The sequence below is a fragment of the Lonchura striata genome, chromosome 2, assembly GCF_046129695.1.
Source record: "Lonchura striata isolate bLonStr1 chromosome 2, bLonStr1.mat, whole genome shotgun sequence".
Classification (NCBI taxonomy): Eukaryota; Metazoa; Chordata; class Aves; order Passeriformes; family Estrildidae; genus Lonchura; species Lonchura striata.
Window position 1 is genome coordinate 96,539,770 of NC_134604.1, and position 16,001 is coordinate 96,555,770.

General features: G+C 35.2%; 1 protein-coding gene across 1 annotated transcript in view; it reads right to left on the bottom strand.

The window, feature by feature from the left end:
• Positions 1-827: 827 nt before the first annotated feature.
• ANOS1 (anosmin 1) overlaps positions 828-16,001 on the bottom strand; it is a 124,590-nt gene continuing 109,416 nt past the window's right edge. The window contains exons 10-14 of the mRNA XM_031503838.2: positions 12,347-12,441; positions 10,160-10,331; positions 8,743-8,963; positions 7,041-7,182; positions 828-6,350 (exon numbers count right to left, since the gene is read on the bottom strand). Coding sequence (XP_031359698.2) covers positions 6,292-6,350; positions 7,041-7,182; positions 8,743-8,963; positions 10,160-10,331; positions 12,347-12,441 — 689 coding nt within the window. The 3' untranslated portion in view covers positions 828-6,291. The remainder of the gene's footprint in view (positions 6,351-7,040; positions 7,183-8,742; positions 8,964-10,159; positions 10,332-12,346; positions 12,442-16,001) is intronic.

Sequence of the window (16,001 nt, forward strand, 5' to 3'; positions counted from 1 at the left end):
TAAATAAAATATAAAATTATGATAAAAATGTTGACTAATCACAACTAATCAGCAAACCCAGAGTTACTGGCAAAGATTAAAAATTTTTAACCTATTTCACACATATTAATACTGAACAGCTTGTGCAAAAGACAAGCAAGCTCTATTTGCTGTACAAATACATTTGCACACAAATATAAAGGGATATTTGTGTGCAGCATATTTGCCTAACGCTCCTGAAAAATGACAGTCCACTGCTTCCAAAGTTGATTTTCCATTGAGAAGAAACAAACCTTCTGAATGCCGCTCATTATTAACTAACATGAATAAATCACCAGCACATGTAAGGAACTGGGTACAGCAAGCATTCATAAATTCTTTACTTTCTGTGCCTCACAGCACTCTCAGTAAATGCTTATAGCAAGGCGTGTATTAAATATTCATCTATGCTCCTGCCAGCACCTTAGCAGGAGCAAGAAGGAAATTAGGCACAGTGCAAAGGGGACACAGCAACTCACTCCTTGCACATTGGCTCTGTTTCAAAGCTTACATTCTCACTGTTCTCCCTGGTGCTCACTCTACCCTCCAGGAGCTTCACTGCCACCGAGGGGCTGCAGCCAGTGTTTTGGCCCAAGGCTTTCCTCAAGGAGGCTGGCATAGATTCAGACAATAACAATAAAACACCTGTAATCAGAAAATAGATGTATGGAGGGTTGGTTTTGCACTGGAACAAGCTTTCACTGTATTCATTTTTTTTTAAATGAAATGTAATCTTTTCAGTGTATTCTGGTTTTAGGTGCACAAAAGCCAGGTTGTATCACCCCCAAAATGATGAATATTGTTCAATATACAGCAAATTTTATTTATTTCATATGCTTTATTTAATCCAGTCAGTGTCCTTTAGTCCAATGTAGAATAAAACATTTCTTTGAAGACATGAAAAAAAAAGTGAACTGCTATTATGAATTACAGTGTATAGAACAACTCAACCATTTATTTTGACAACTTACCCATTCACCCATTTAGGTGATATATTATTCATATCTGAGTTTACTGAACCACAACAGCAAAAATTATAGAAATAGTCCAATTTACAAAGAAATTTAAAAATAGGGGTGTTACTAAATGTTATTAATTTATGTAAGAAGAAAACCAAAACTAAAAATGTATGCAGTTATTCTCATGACATAGAAATACCAGGAAAATTTGGAGTTTTTTATCAAGCTAACAAAAACGAAATGTTTATTACGTAAATCAAGAGTTTCAAAGGTTCATCTCCAAACTAAGGGTATTGCACCTGAGCATAATAGTGCATCTATGAGAATTTGAAACAGTTAAATATTTGTACTAAGGCAGATATTTATATTTGTTAAAAATACAGATTTTAAACCATGGGACACTGCACTTTAGAACAGAAAACACTCCAAATCTAGTGCATACACAGACTCACCATGAGTTTCAGTCATGAAAATCTTGGCTTGCAGGATCAGGCCACTGGCAAAGATCCAGCAACTTAATTAATTTAAGTCAGCATAACAAAAGGATCAACAAATCTTCACTGTGAACTATCCAGTTAGAATAGGGAAAGGGCAAGCTCTTATACATGACTTTTTACTTCCAGTAGTGGTTTGTAATGTAAAAGACTCAGATAATATTTAACTTTATTTTCAGATTATTTTGATGACTATCTAAAGAAAACAAAATGCTGTAGCAAAGAAAGGATAAAATGGTATGAGTTCAGACACAATGAAATTTAGATGATGCAGAGGTACTTGGTATGAGACTGATTTTTCTTAGATGGCTCTATCTCTTTAACTCAAGAAAAGCAAAATTCTAAATTCTGTATGGAGGAGATAATTTAGCAATGTTTCTATGTAGGATAGTTTATTACATAAACAGTATGTACAAATTCTAAACATGAAAATACTGAGTAAAAGAAATCAGACTCTATTTACATTTATATTTTTTTACAAAATGTTTTTACAAGCATATATTTTTTCTCTAAATAACAGGACAAACACATAAGACCAATCTTTTTGTATTACATACATAAATAAATATTGACTTTAAATGACTGTTATAGGAACATAATTTCTACAGCCAATTTGGGTAACAGAGAAGCATTTGTTACCTTTACTACGGTATAATTAAGTCAAAAGGAAAAAAATTTACATATAGAGCTCTGTTAATTACTTTGTAAATTGTACCTTACTAATATATCAGTAGAGGTAATACAGTCGTTACATTTCATGCCCACAACTTAACAATGAGTTTTGGCATGCAAACCCACATATAATCATCAACATCTGCAGGTATCCATTTACATTTTTTAAATAAAGGGTTTTCTTAATCATTGGAAACTACATGCAACAGATTATTAGTAGTATATTCCTGGTTAAAATGTACAAGTTTTGCATAACATTATTTTTAGTAATTGATGTTCACAAGTATTGATCAAAAGGGTAGGAACATAATTGGCACATAGTAGAGGAAAATGAATTAATAAATAAGTCAATATCACTATGACATTTACATATACACAAAAATAAATTTTTTTATGGTGTTTTACACAGAATTTAGAACTGTCTGGTTCCCCCACTTTGTCTGGTTCCCCCACTTTGTTTTACAAGGCCCTGATTTACGACATTATTCAAACTAACTCTGACATCCATACTTGATTTGAAGCACCACTAAAGCTCGTTCTTAACTGTGCAGGTTTACTTCTATCCCACTGACTTCCTTTGTGCCAACCTTCCTAAATCAGGACCTGCTTATTGGAAACTCTCCCTGACACCAGCTGGGAGCTTGCAGATGAAAGTAGTGTGAAATAAATTGACTCAGTATTAAGATTTCCATACAGTTCTGCCAATAACAATTAGTAGAATTGCCAAATTCCCACTCACATTCGCAATGACTTTGTGTGTGACCACATCAAGTAGCAGTGTCAGCATTGCCACACCATGCCCTCAGCTCCTTCTGAAGCCATTAAGTTGAAGAAGTTCAGCATTTAAAAAATAAGACTTCTTATTTTTCTGTGTACTATATTCTTAATGAATATTCAAGGTGGCATACATGGAAGATACAGCACAAATTCTGTCTTATTTTCTCCTGCTCTATAAACAACACAAAAATGGTCAAAAAAAAAGTTATAATGAGAACAAACCAGTTTCTTCTTACACAAAAATCACCAACAAAAAACCACTTCACAAAGCAGTTAGCAAAAATAGCATAATCTTATAATTCTCCTTTAAGAAATAAAGATAAACAAAATGCATCCTGAATTCAACTGACAAATCCATCAGAATCGTACACAGTAAATAATACATTAGTGTAAAGGTGCAGAGTATCTTAAAACATCCCAATATCTCTAATATCATTCCAATATTAACTCTGAATTACACAACATCATTAGAGAAAATAAATCTTTAACTACAGAATTAAGTAGCAAATTGCAACTATATTGCTGAATTAAATGTTTAATGTGGCTTAGTCTAGTAAATTAGGACAATACCCTGCATGATTCAGCAAACAAAGCTTTAGAATTAGGCACTAAAGACTTCAAAACTGTAATGCTAAATTTAAAAAAAAATAATCAGGAAATCACTCACAGGTGGGAATTTAGCATCCATGCATGACCTTTGTTGACTTTGTATTTTTCATTTTTGATTTGAAGGGTGACTTGAAAGGAGAATTGATATAATTTGTAGAAGGAAAAAAATAATTTACATCTTATCGGACTCAATACAATACACTTGATAACTAGATTTCTACTTTAAAGTTTTGGTTTTGGCCAGTCTAGTTCAGAAGGGAAAACCTCTCAGTGTTCTTCAAAAGTATTCTCTGCTCCTTTGAGCAGAAGAATGCCTCAGAGAGAATGGCATCAGCAAACAGCAACCGTTGTAAATCTTCTCAGAAGGATGGTTTCATGAGGACTCAGGGCTCCTAACTTCCTGCTTATCTCCAGTGAATTGGCATCATTGTAACCAAGACCAACACCTATTCTTTACAGTCTCACTATGAATGAAATGTCATTTCATTAACATTAATCAAATCACTGTAGATTTGATCGTGCACAACCAGAACAGACTGTGATTGCAAGGTTTGGACAGAATTCTTTAGAGAACACTGAGGTAATTACTTTCCCTGATCCCGTTGATCCCACAAACACCACAAAGATCACTTCTAGACTCATCTATGCCCTGTGCAATCCAAATGTGAAAGCAGTGCTGCACATCTGTCCAATGCAAATTTTGTTTTCTTTGTAAAAACATACACATGAAACACTCTAATCCTGACAAAAATATCTCAAAATTTGGCATTCTGAAAAAAACTGAAAATAAACCTTTATACTACAGATTTTTGAAATAAGAGTTCATCAGCTAATTTGCTAATGTATTTTAGAAGATAGAGAAAGGAATTAAAAGCACCATAGTCTTTAATATATTTTGAGCTATTGTTAAAGGCCCAAACCATGTAGCAATAGAAAATATCTGGGAAAATTCTTGGTCACTACGTGACCAAGACACCACATGAAAAGACAACAAGCAAAATAGAAAAACAATGGAAAAGAGCCCATTAAAACTAAAGGTAAAATTGTAAAAAAATTGTAATGAGCAAGTGATGATAAATTAGTGCAGTTTCTTTCTCCCCCTGTGGTATAAACTTCAGTATAGACAAACTGAATATCTTGTGAACATTCTACTATGATAAACAGAGCTCTGATCCTCAGTTTCAGATAGGTATTTCTTCATATTTTCTTTTTCAGAAAACAGCAAGACAAGGGAAATACATGTACCACTAACATCTGAGCTCCTCTTATTGAATATCTCAGAAAAATAAGAAGCACAGAAGAGTCTGTATCATTTGTTGGTAGAAAAAGTGGACACTTTGTCCAGTTGGAGTCAAGTTTTGAGGTACATTAGTCTGATGTAATGACTCAAGGAGCAATAGAAACAGTGCCAAAGAATTCAGGAGCACTTTGAACATCTTGAACATTAAGAGCTGATTACGGGTATTTATATGGATGTTTATTGGCAGATACTTTCCACCCTCTCAATAATAAATCCAAGCAGTTTCTGTTTACTATTGAGACATGTGTCTCTGTGTGACAAATTATTCTAGACAGTTTATATTTCACAATAAGGCAATATGAATTCCCTTATGGTTAAAAAGGGCACCCTTCTGCCTAAATTTGAAAAATGAATTCAAATAAACTATAAGCCAATGTTTTCCAGATGCCAGAATATTATCACATAATTCTTTCTGTAAGCAGACTAGCAAAATAGAGCAAATACATCCATCCTTCTGTTCTAAAGATCCACAGGGAAAAGAAATATGTGCATCAAAATTCAAAGCCAAAAAGTAGCTATACAGCTACTATAATAAATGTGCCTCAGAATTTCAGTTTCTAAAACTTTAATGTTAACTATTCAGATTTTTAGCTAGAAAATTGGTGTTTCTATTAAAAATAATATTATACCTTGAAATATTATGTATCAAAAAATTGTAAGAAATATTTTAAAAGTTATTCTTCTAGGACCTATCAATTAATTGCATTAATTGCCATACATTTTAAACAACTCTATTAATTGCAATTTGTTTCGCTACAATGGTATTTCTACCCTGTATATCCTTTAACTATTAACTATATTAATAGAAGAGCTACATGATAGAACATTACCACTTTAGACCAGATGGGTAATACATATGTATCATCATCCTCCTCCATGGTGACACTACAATTATTAAAAAGTGGGTATTTCAGGGTTTCTGCTACTGGTATTTATTTTACTTATGTGCTTATTTCAGACAAATTCCTTAATAGCAAAACACACTATAAGTGTAAACTGGTGACAGGCAGGGCTTTAAGTAAAATAGAAAATTTAAATCCATTTATGAGAACATGGCCTCTTTTAAAAGTATGTTTACATCACAGCATATAGTAACATTGAATTCAATAAGAGAAAAAGCTGTATACACTGCACCATTTTCACCTACTTTATACAAAGAATATGAAAACATTATCATGAACAATATAATGAATATTTTCTCACAGGTGTTGAGTTGGATGTGATCTTCAGTTTGTTGAATAGTGCTGGTACTGAAATGATACTTGCTGTATGATTGATCCTGGTCATGGTGCAAACATAATTCTTCATGGCTAAACTACAGAGAAGTAGATACAGATTGTATAGGATGGTAACTTTCATTGAAAAACTGGGTTCACTGCTCCAACAGATGTGCTGTTATCCAGCCCTCATTTGGGAGCTCAGTTTTTTTCCCTCAGTTATTTGTATAATCATCTGAAACAGTCTAATATTTATCTGGGGATGGCTTGTAGTGATGTGGATGATGTTGCTTCAGATGAGGTCCTAAACAAAAGAACAGGAAATTATGCACATATCAAACCCTGGATATGTAATGTTAACATTTATCCATACTGAAAAGGCTTTGTGAGACCTTCAGCTATCAAGCCTTCAGCTTATAAATGCTGAGTCTGTGCTGACAACTATGTGTATGTTCAGTCCAAGCAACTTTAGTGAGCCTTTAAAAGGACAAAAATATTCAAGCAGACAGATTTTAAACTAATTGTATTTTTTACTTGGCTTTGCAACACTGTCCTGTATTTCTCAGAAATACATAATGTGCTGGAAATGGTCATTAAGAGTTTGCTTTGCTTTAAAATACATTTAAGCTCTAGGTATGCTGGAATGAGTGAACCCAGAAAAATCTAATCTTGAAAGCTATGTAATCCTCCAGGCTGCACCTAGAGGACAGACCAACTTTGAATCCCAAGTGCTATAGGCATAAGCCAAAGATCTGTGGCTGCAACAAATGGCAAATGTTAGACCACAGAAACTGAATGAAAGAAAGCCTGGATTTCCTGATGGCCAGTCATTCGGGGGGGGAAAAGCCAGTATTTTCACACAACTTAAGTTTATGGAATGCTACTGGAATCAGTAAAAACTTTAAACCTTGAGAAAGGCCTCCACTCTTTACATGTGGAAGACTGAAATTTTGTAACATGCCACCAGCACATGTCAGAGCAGTGTAATGCTTACTGTGGGGTGCAAATGGAGGAAGGTCGGGCGTTCGGAAGGATTTAATCGTGGCCGGCCCTTCCCCGCCAGTCGTCAGCACCTGAACTTCCAGGCGGTACAGCATGGAGGGCCTCAGGTTGGGCACGGTGAGGATGTAGTGATCCTAAAAATAAATACACCACTTCAATTCTCAGGCCATTGAGAAATAAAACATAGCTGCTCTACTCACACACATCAGTGATTTAAACAGGTTCTATCACTGTCAGCAGCCACAAATTATTTTCATAGAATTCCGTTAAAAGGATTTAATGTATGCATCACTTTGTTGAGTGAGCCTATTTTGAATTTTTTGCTTGCTATTCCCTTTGAAGATACATCATTTTAAGCATAATACTATGGTTTCATGTGGATAAGGTCCAAGATGTTACTTGGGAAAGTGTGCTGATCACTTTAGCAATGTACTCATCACTAAAAAATGAATCAAAATGCATTTTCTTAACCATTCTTCTTAACAAACACATTTATTACATAAACTTGTTTTTATTTTGGATTTGTATGTGGATTCTACTAATTGGTAATTTAAGTAGTGGCTGGCCTGGGGCCACTTCTGCAGCTTGTGGAAAAAAAAAGGGTGACCACACTAATTTCAAATTTGTCCCAGCTACACCATAAGAATTTGTCTTCTGCTCTTAAGGTCATTTACGGCATGATGGATTCACTTTTCACTGCTCCATACCTTCTGTAGTCACTTAGACATGTGCTAAATAATTTCAAAGTAATTTTATAGAAACTTCCACATGGGAATACATCTGGCTAAAGACTGACAGATATTAGGAAATCAGAAGTCATTCATCTAAACTAAAATCAAAACTATAAATCAACTGCATTAAGTTGGAATGAATCACTCATCATATTCCAAGCTGTAAAGGCCCAGTCCCAGGAAGGGGACAGCTGGAGAAGTGATGCTGGACAATGTGGGCAACACGGTGTTCCTGCCACCAGCCAGGCAGGTCTGGCCAGGAATCCACAGGACAGGTGATTCTGGTTGGCACTGTACCCACCCCATGTGGGGAAGACAAAGCATGTTGGGGATAATCTGCTGCTACTGCCAGAGCAGACAGTAAAGGAGAAAGGAGAGAGAGAAAAAGTGGGGGGAAATATCTTGTTTTCCTGGCAAATTACCACATATTCGGAGATGGGACTGCCTTTAACAGAGCTGGCTGAAGCTGTTCCAAATCATATAAAATCTTGCATGGGTAGGACAGAGAGAGGAGTGCATACATTGCACTTGTACACTCACTCTGCTCATTCAGGTGGTCCTCCAGCAGTTGGGCCCTGTGCATTTCAGCCCTGGTTGTGTAAATACTACATTTTCAGTCAGAGTGAATGGTCCTTGGTATAAATACCCTAAATTTTGGTGGTTTCTGAGAGACAGAAGACATTGTTTCAAGTCCAATCAGAGCCTTCTGCAAGTTAACCAGGTGCTATAGACAGACACATAAAGTGATAGATAATTAAAGGCATCTCCAGGCTCCACAGTTTTAAATGTTTGATGTATCATCAAGAATAAGATCTATGCTTTGTATCTCCAACAAGGAGGAAAAATGAAGTACTTCCTGCTCCAACTTCCCTGCAGAACCAATGCTTAACTAAACATTACAAATGAGGCACAGACATACAAACTTAGGGAGCCACTGGCAAAAGAAAGTAACAAACAACTTACAGCTGGCAGTATCTGTGACTGGGAAATGATGCTGTTGGGTAAACTGTTCTGCCGGCTCTCTGTGGTCACTTCTGCCCAAGTGACTTGGAACCCTGTCATGGGCTGGTGAAGGTCTGCCTTAGATATCTTCCAGGAGAAATGACCAGTGATGTTTCCTTCCTGAACAATGAAAGATGCAGACAGATTCTCGGGTTTGGCCAACACTTTGGGTAGAACTGGCACTATAAATTTGGAAAGAAAAAAAAAAAAAAAAAAAAGATAAGCTAGACTTTTAGAGATAATATTCAATAATATTAATTTAATTTCAGAAGTCAAGGTCAGGCAGAGCTTTGTTTCTGGTGTTACACATGATGCAAGCAGCTTTCCAGTGTTAATCAAAAACTTGTGTTTGATATATTCCACTGACATCTGGGGCTAAACTCAAACTTCAGATAAAATGCTCTCAGCTGCAGGTGCAGAAAAGAAAACTATGGCATGTAAAGACCTAAGTGCCTCATTCACAGGGATTCATTCTCCTGCTCCTCATATTTCATAATACCTGAACTCAGACTGGAAGTTTTGGGACCACAAGAAAATGCACAGGGTAGCACAGAACTCCATCATTCAGCCAAAGAGTAAAATTCATGCACTAAAATTGTAGTACAAGTTAATAGGGACACTCTGATTAGGGGAAAGCTATACCTGAGTTAGAGTTGCCCAGGGAGGCTGTAATGCTGGAAACTGTCAGGACAGGCATCAAGGAAATGGCAGTGATGGACAGCAGGGTTCTGGGTGACTTATGGAGCATGGGGGAACCCTTGAGAACAGGAGGGACTCAAGGTGAGAGGGCTTCCCTCCAACCAGAGAGAGAGGTACCCACACTTGGCAGTGCAAAGCCATGGCTGACCTCAGCCAGGACCAGCTGACCACAGAGGTCCTCTCCAACTAATAGCTTCATAATTCTGCAATTCCATAACCCTCCAGTTACACATTGTAACAATGCTGGAAAAGATATGAGGGTCTCTATTTCTTATTTGAGAGCAGAATTAACCTAAACTAATCAAACTGAAAAAGCAGTTTACATCTGCAGCAAAACATTAAGAAAGATAGGTCATGCCACCATAATCATGTTTACAGTTATCCTCCATCATTATAATAAATACAATGGGAAATAGTTCTTCCTTACAAAAGAAAAACCCACCATGCCATTACAAATATTATTGTATGTCCAATACAATTACACTTAATTGACAAAACAGTAATAATGTACTAGCCAAAATCGATACTGTTGTGTATTTCTGTTGATGTTCACATAATCATTAGTGATATTTTTATTTGTTTTGAATCCATCATTTTATACCCTAAACCTATTTTTTTATTACTCTTTTGGTGATAAATGCTTTTGGAATATTTGGTAGTTCTCCAGATCATGCCTTACCTCCTTCAGCAGGACAATTAATATGCTTGTGTTTTTTTTCTTTAAATGCAGAGCAAGGTGGCGTAACAAAGAAAGTACTCTCAGCCTTAAAACGACCTTTAGATTTTGCAGGCAGAACAGTTACTTTGTATTTGCATGAAAATGACAGGTCCTTCAGAATAATGTAGTTTTCCTACAACAAGAAAAACAAAAATATCACATGCTGCAAATAGAGCCCAAGGAGAAAAATTAAAAAACATACAAACAAATTGAAAAATAACTTTGGCAAAAGATGAAAAGTTCTCTCCACAAAAAATATTTTCCTGGATGCTTAACACATGCCAATGTGGTTTTAACTCAGAGAAGAAAGCAAGTATTGTCAGTGTCATGATTATTTTCAGTAGTAAAATATATTAGCATGGTATTTGAATATGTCCTTCAATTCTACACAGTTCCTTCGACACATGGCATCAAAGCAACTGACTTCTAATATTTAGAACAGTCTCTGTGAATAATGGCAGTGGGGGTAGCAATGTGAGTATAGAAATGCTAATCAAATTAAATAAATATAAGAAAGCTGAGTTAAGCTGCTGTAAGCGACAGGCTTCATCTATGTTTAACTTTTTAAAAGCACGTTTAAAGTTCAACATAGTATTATGGATGGATATTTTTCCACTTGAGTACATTAGGTACTTCAGTATTCTTATCAGGAAGAAGAAGTCCACAGCTAAATACAAAGCAGAATTCTCTCTTTAAGGACAGTGAGTAGAGAAGAAAACTACACAAAGTGTAAGTGTCTTGCTAAATTCTTATTGGTGTCTGAAGTACTTTTGAAAATTACAATCTGAAAGCTTTAACACAGATCATATATGGAAAAAAATGTTTGTTTGGTTGGTTTTTATCCTGAAAAAAATCTCTAATAATATGTTACTGGCTAGAATCAAAAGACTTTTGCTTTTAGATCTTTAATTCCCTTCAGAAATGCTAATTTCCTATGTTCTTCTGCATAACTCCCTCTTTTTTCTAATTGCAAATTATTCTAACCTTCACTTGGAAAGTCATTTTCATGGGACATACAGATTGGGCTCAGACTGGACTCCTTGCCTTCCACCAGCCAGGAGGGTGGTCCAACAAGTTTTATGTCTCCTTAAAATTGTGACAGGACTATTTTTATTTATCATGACAGACTGAATGAATTACCATAAAATTATTGGAAATAAGTAAAAAAAGAAAACAAATTCATTAATCCCACAATGCATTTGGACAGATGTCCAGTCTTTCCTGACCTCTAGTGGAAATGAGCTTCTTAAATGTTAAGTTTCTCCGATCTCCATAACATTTATGTCAAAATAATTTTTCAAATCCACCTCTAATATGTGCTTTGCTGACCCCATGAAGCAGTAAATCTTACAAGCTAACACCATCCTATGTGAGAAATTATGTTTTCTGATTTACTCTTTTACATGACATTAAGTCCTCTGAATTAATGGGGTAGTACAGATCAGGGTAAGAAGGAAGGGTGAATTGTGATTTTATCCATTCTGCATAACTCACTAAATAAATTCTAATGCACCAATCACATGACTCTGTTGTTCAAATAATGTGTTACATAGACAGATGACACTAGATTGACAACAAATTTAATAGGAAGTACTGCCACTGCAATATATATTTGGGCTGCCATGTACTTACATGGAGCTTTTCTCCCCATCTGATATCTGTCTGACTTCCAGATTTAACATCTGGTATTTGTCACCTTCTTATCTATTATTCTATCTATATCTATTCTCCTCAAGGAGTATGATCACCTGAAACTCATCTGCATGTCTAAAAGAAAACCTGGTTTATTAATTACTATTATTACTGTTCAGTATTTGCACTGTGCTAAGGTCCTACATTATTAATTGCAGATAAAGCTCTGTTTTCTATATCCTGTAGACATACAGAAGTACTTACTTAAGAAGTTTGTCTGTTCTAATTTTCTGAATAACAAAAAAAGCAAATAAAATATTTTAGCCTAGAGTGGTTTTAGGAAATCCAAGCAACCCAAAACAAGTCCAGATACATAATTTTTATCTTTTGCCAAGAGGAACACAAAAAAGGAAGCACCTTTACTGATCTATGAAACAGGATATTCCACATATTGTGTTATGTTACAGAACCATCCCTACTACTCAGAGTCAAGCAGAGGGCTGAATGGAGACTTACATAAGTCAGCTCTGTTACTTTCCTGAGTCCTTTGGTGTCATTGTGTGCACAGGACTCCAGTAACCAGTGGACTTGGAATTGATTCATGCTGATATCTAGATGATATTAAAAGAGAGGAAAAGACATGTAAGTATGTTTTCACCAAAAGACATAAAAGTATTTTTTCACCATTACAACTCTTCTGGATTCTCTGGATAACAACAGAAGGAATTTTAAGAAATTTGATTTAAAGTAGATAAAATAGTGAAATTTCACTTTCAGATATGTTACCATATAACTCTTAAATTAAAAAAATAATTTAAACTAAGCATTAAAAACAACAACCTCAACGCTGCTACTTCTAATCATCCTGCAAACAATGAGACTGACTTGGTGTCAAGTGCCTGAATGTTTATATTGTTAGAGCATTGCAATACTGCTGCCTGGCACTGCTTGAAATCTGTGCCCGAAGACATGTGAAAATGCCTGTAAATCTCCAAACTTTATTCTTTCAGGATATGCCATAAAACCTGTTCAGTATCTGTCCAAATAAAATTCTAGTCTTGACTCTTATGAGTAATACCAAAGACTTAAGTTTATTCCCATTTAAATCAATGACAAAACTTGATGCAGTACCAATAGTATAAGCTTTACACTTATTTCCAGCTCTTCTAGCTTTTTGTCCAATAATGCCTGAATAAGGAAGCAAAACAAAAGAGCAAGAAAGAACTGACAAAAGAAGGAAAACATTAGGTAGTGCAAGTAGTTCCTGACATTTTTATGGATTTCATTCTCTATACAGGGGATACAAAATTATGCTTGTTATTATTAATTAGCTTGGTATGACAGAGTCACTAATGTGCCTGACTGTGCGTTTCAGGAGGGAAAACAAATATCTCTGACACCTTAAGGGCTGATCTGCTATAAGCAGTTTGGATTCAGAAGAAAAGGATTGTAAACTAAAGAGAAAATTACTAGCAAACAAAACTAGCTGAAATGGCCCCTTGAAATAGATTTTTGCAGTAGCTGTTCTTCATAACAACATGTATGCTAATTAGTTTTGCAATTTCTTGGAAACAATATTTCTTTCAAAAAGAAAATTATTAAAAATGCATTTCCTGCTTTGTGATTGTTCCCTCTCATTTGAAATAAATAAAGAAATGGATGTGCTCTTGCTTTTCTCGTCAAGTTTTCCCACTTGATGTGCCTATTGGATTAAGTCAAAAACTCATAGTGCATTTGTCAGTAGGCTTCATCTGATTTCATCTTTTCCAGTTGACTCCATTTTCTAGTATCATCATTTGCTAGATGATCCTTAGTTCTTCTGACCCAAACCCTTCTATTGTTCTCTGATTATTTTAAACTATCTTTATGGGTGGACTGGTCTTTGCAAAGCTACAAAATGTGTATTTTCACTTGTGATACTTTTCACTTGAAATTTATAAGGTAGGTCACAAAATACCACTACATGGACAACTGGGAAAAGACAAATCCCAAGCACCAAGTCCTTACAACAGCTCAGCACTCAGATATATTGGTGTTGAGGTTTACTAGGCCTCTGTTCAGAAATGTAATTCAAGGTAGAACCACAGAATCATCAAAGGGGTTGGCTTGGAAGAGACTTTAAGGATCCTTCAGCTCCAACACCACTGCCATGGGCAGGGACAGCTCTAGACCAGGCTGCTCAATGCTCCATACAGCCCAGCCCCGTACACTGCCTGGGATGGGAAAAAATATTTATTTCCAGATACTGGCACATTGGAATCCTCTTTGTACTTTTCAGGCAGGTCCACATCCATTAATTATGTGAGCTTCTACTCCCAGTTTTTCTCTTCCTTCCTTCCTAATTCTTTTCTTCATTAGCAAACCCTTAGTAACCCATTTGTAAACACCTGTAGTTTCTCATAACTTCTCTACTTGAAGAAAATAGAAGTAGGTTAAAGAAGAATATAGAAAATTATAAATATGTTAAAAAAAACTTACTTTAAACATAGGGTGAAGGTTTTTTAAATTATTTTCTCAATTTTATTTGAGCTAATGAATCTTAAATTTGATAGTATATCAAATACATATACTGAAATAAGGGGATTTTTTTTTTTCTTTTCAGGTTATGTATGAGTATGTAAAGGTAATCTGAGAAAGGTTTTTTGTATCACAAGTACATCAACTGTTATAAATGGGAGGGCATAATGACAGTCAGCAAGAATAAAACTTCTTTAGTTCTCACCTCTACATTTACGATTGCTATTATCTAAAAAAATGGAAGATACACAGGTTAAATGCCATGCGTTAAAAAAGAGAAACTTAAAAATAATTCAAAACAAATCCCCCCCTTTTGAAAAATTCTGTCCTGTCACTGTCTAAAGTCTGACTAATAGAATACAATATAACAGAATAAGGTATGAAATACAATAAGGAAGTAGCTCCAACTTGAGACAGAAACTTTTTAAAAATAGGGAAAGGTGGAACACTGTGTGATTAAATAAAGCTAGAAGCCTGAAAAGCTCAAAATGTATATGCATGCATGAAGTATGCATATGAAACGACAAGACTGTTTAAGAAATTACCTTTAATATTTTTAAAAGCAAAAGGAGACATAATGCATGAAATTATCTAAAAACCCTAATAAGAAACCGCAAAAAATTATGAAAATATGCCTTTGTCTTATAAAGTTGTTCATAAAGATCATTACTGGTAAAGTTCTATGAAACATTATACAGCTGATTTTGTGTTTACAACACATACAAAAGAAAAGCTTCTCCCAGCCCTCCTTTCAGCAATGCACACTATCCTAGTGAGATCACTACTATGAATTTTACTTAGATTTTTGGGCTCAGCTCTCCAATGCAAACTGAGGGACAGGTAATGGATGAGCTCAAGCTGCAGCCAGCTGAATGTCAGCCACTGCCACCAGAGCCAAGAGTTCTGGATCAAGCTCAGCTAAGGTTCATACACTGAGCCCGCAGCCACATCTTTTTCCAAAAAGTCATTTGAGTAGTTAATATGAACAGGATATTCATTACCCAATGAGACTGATTTTGGAGAGTTTTATCAGAAAACTCAGCTAATCCTGTTATAACAAGTACAAAACACTTGCAAGAAATTGTCAGACTGCTTCAGTCTGCTTCTCTGGTATTTCAGCTGCCACAGTATCAATCTCCTCCTGAATATCTGGAGTTTTCTTGATTCCAAATTTTCAATTATGAGTCTTTATAGAACTGTTTAACTTCATTGTTCTCATGGTTAGAATGTCTGTCGTTTGATACTAGAAATAGTGATGCTTGCACAAACAGCAAGCATTCTTATTTCCCAGAACTCAAAATATTTGTATAGAGACACTGAACTTCAAGGACATAATAAGTACTAGCACTCATCTCAGCAGCTCTAAGATTGTGAAATTAGTCAACAAAATAACCACTTAAGTATGAACAGAAGACAGCTTATTCAAATAATTATTTTAAATTTACATAAAGAGAAAAAAAGAAAAAAAAAGGCAATCCAGGACAATTACTTTAAAAATCTCTTAATGGTACTGACATGGAAATTATCTCCAGATGCCCAAGCTAAAGATTTTTAGGTCTGTAAGAAAAGTACATGTAACTAATCTTTTCAAATAAACTAATAATTGATGTTAATTACTTTGACTGTGATTTTTAAAATAGATTTTCTGAAGTAT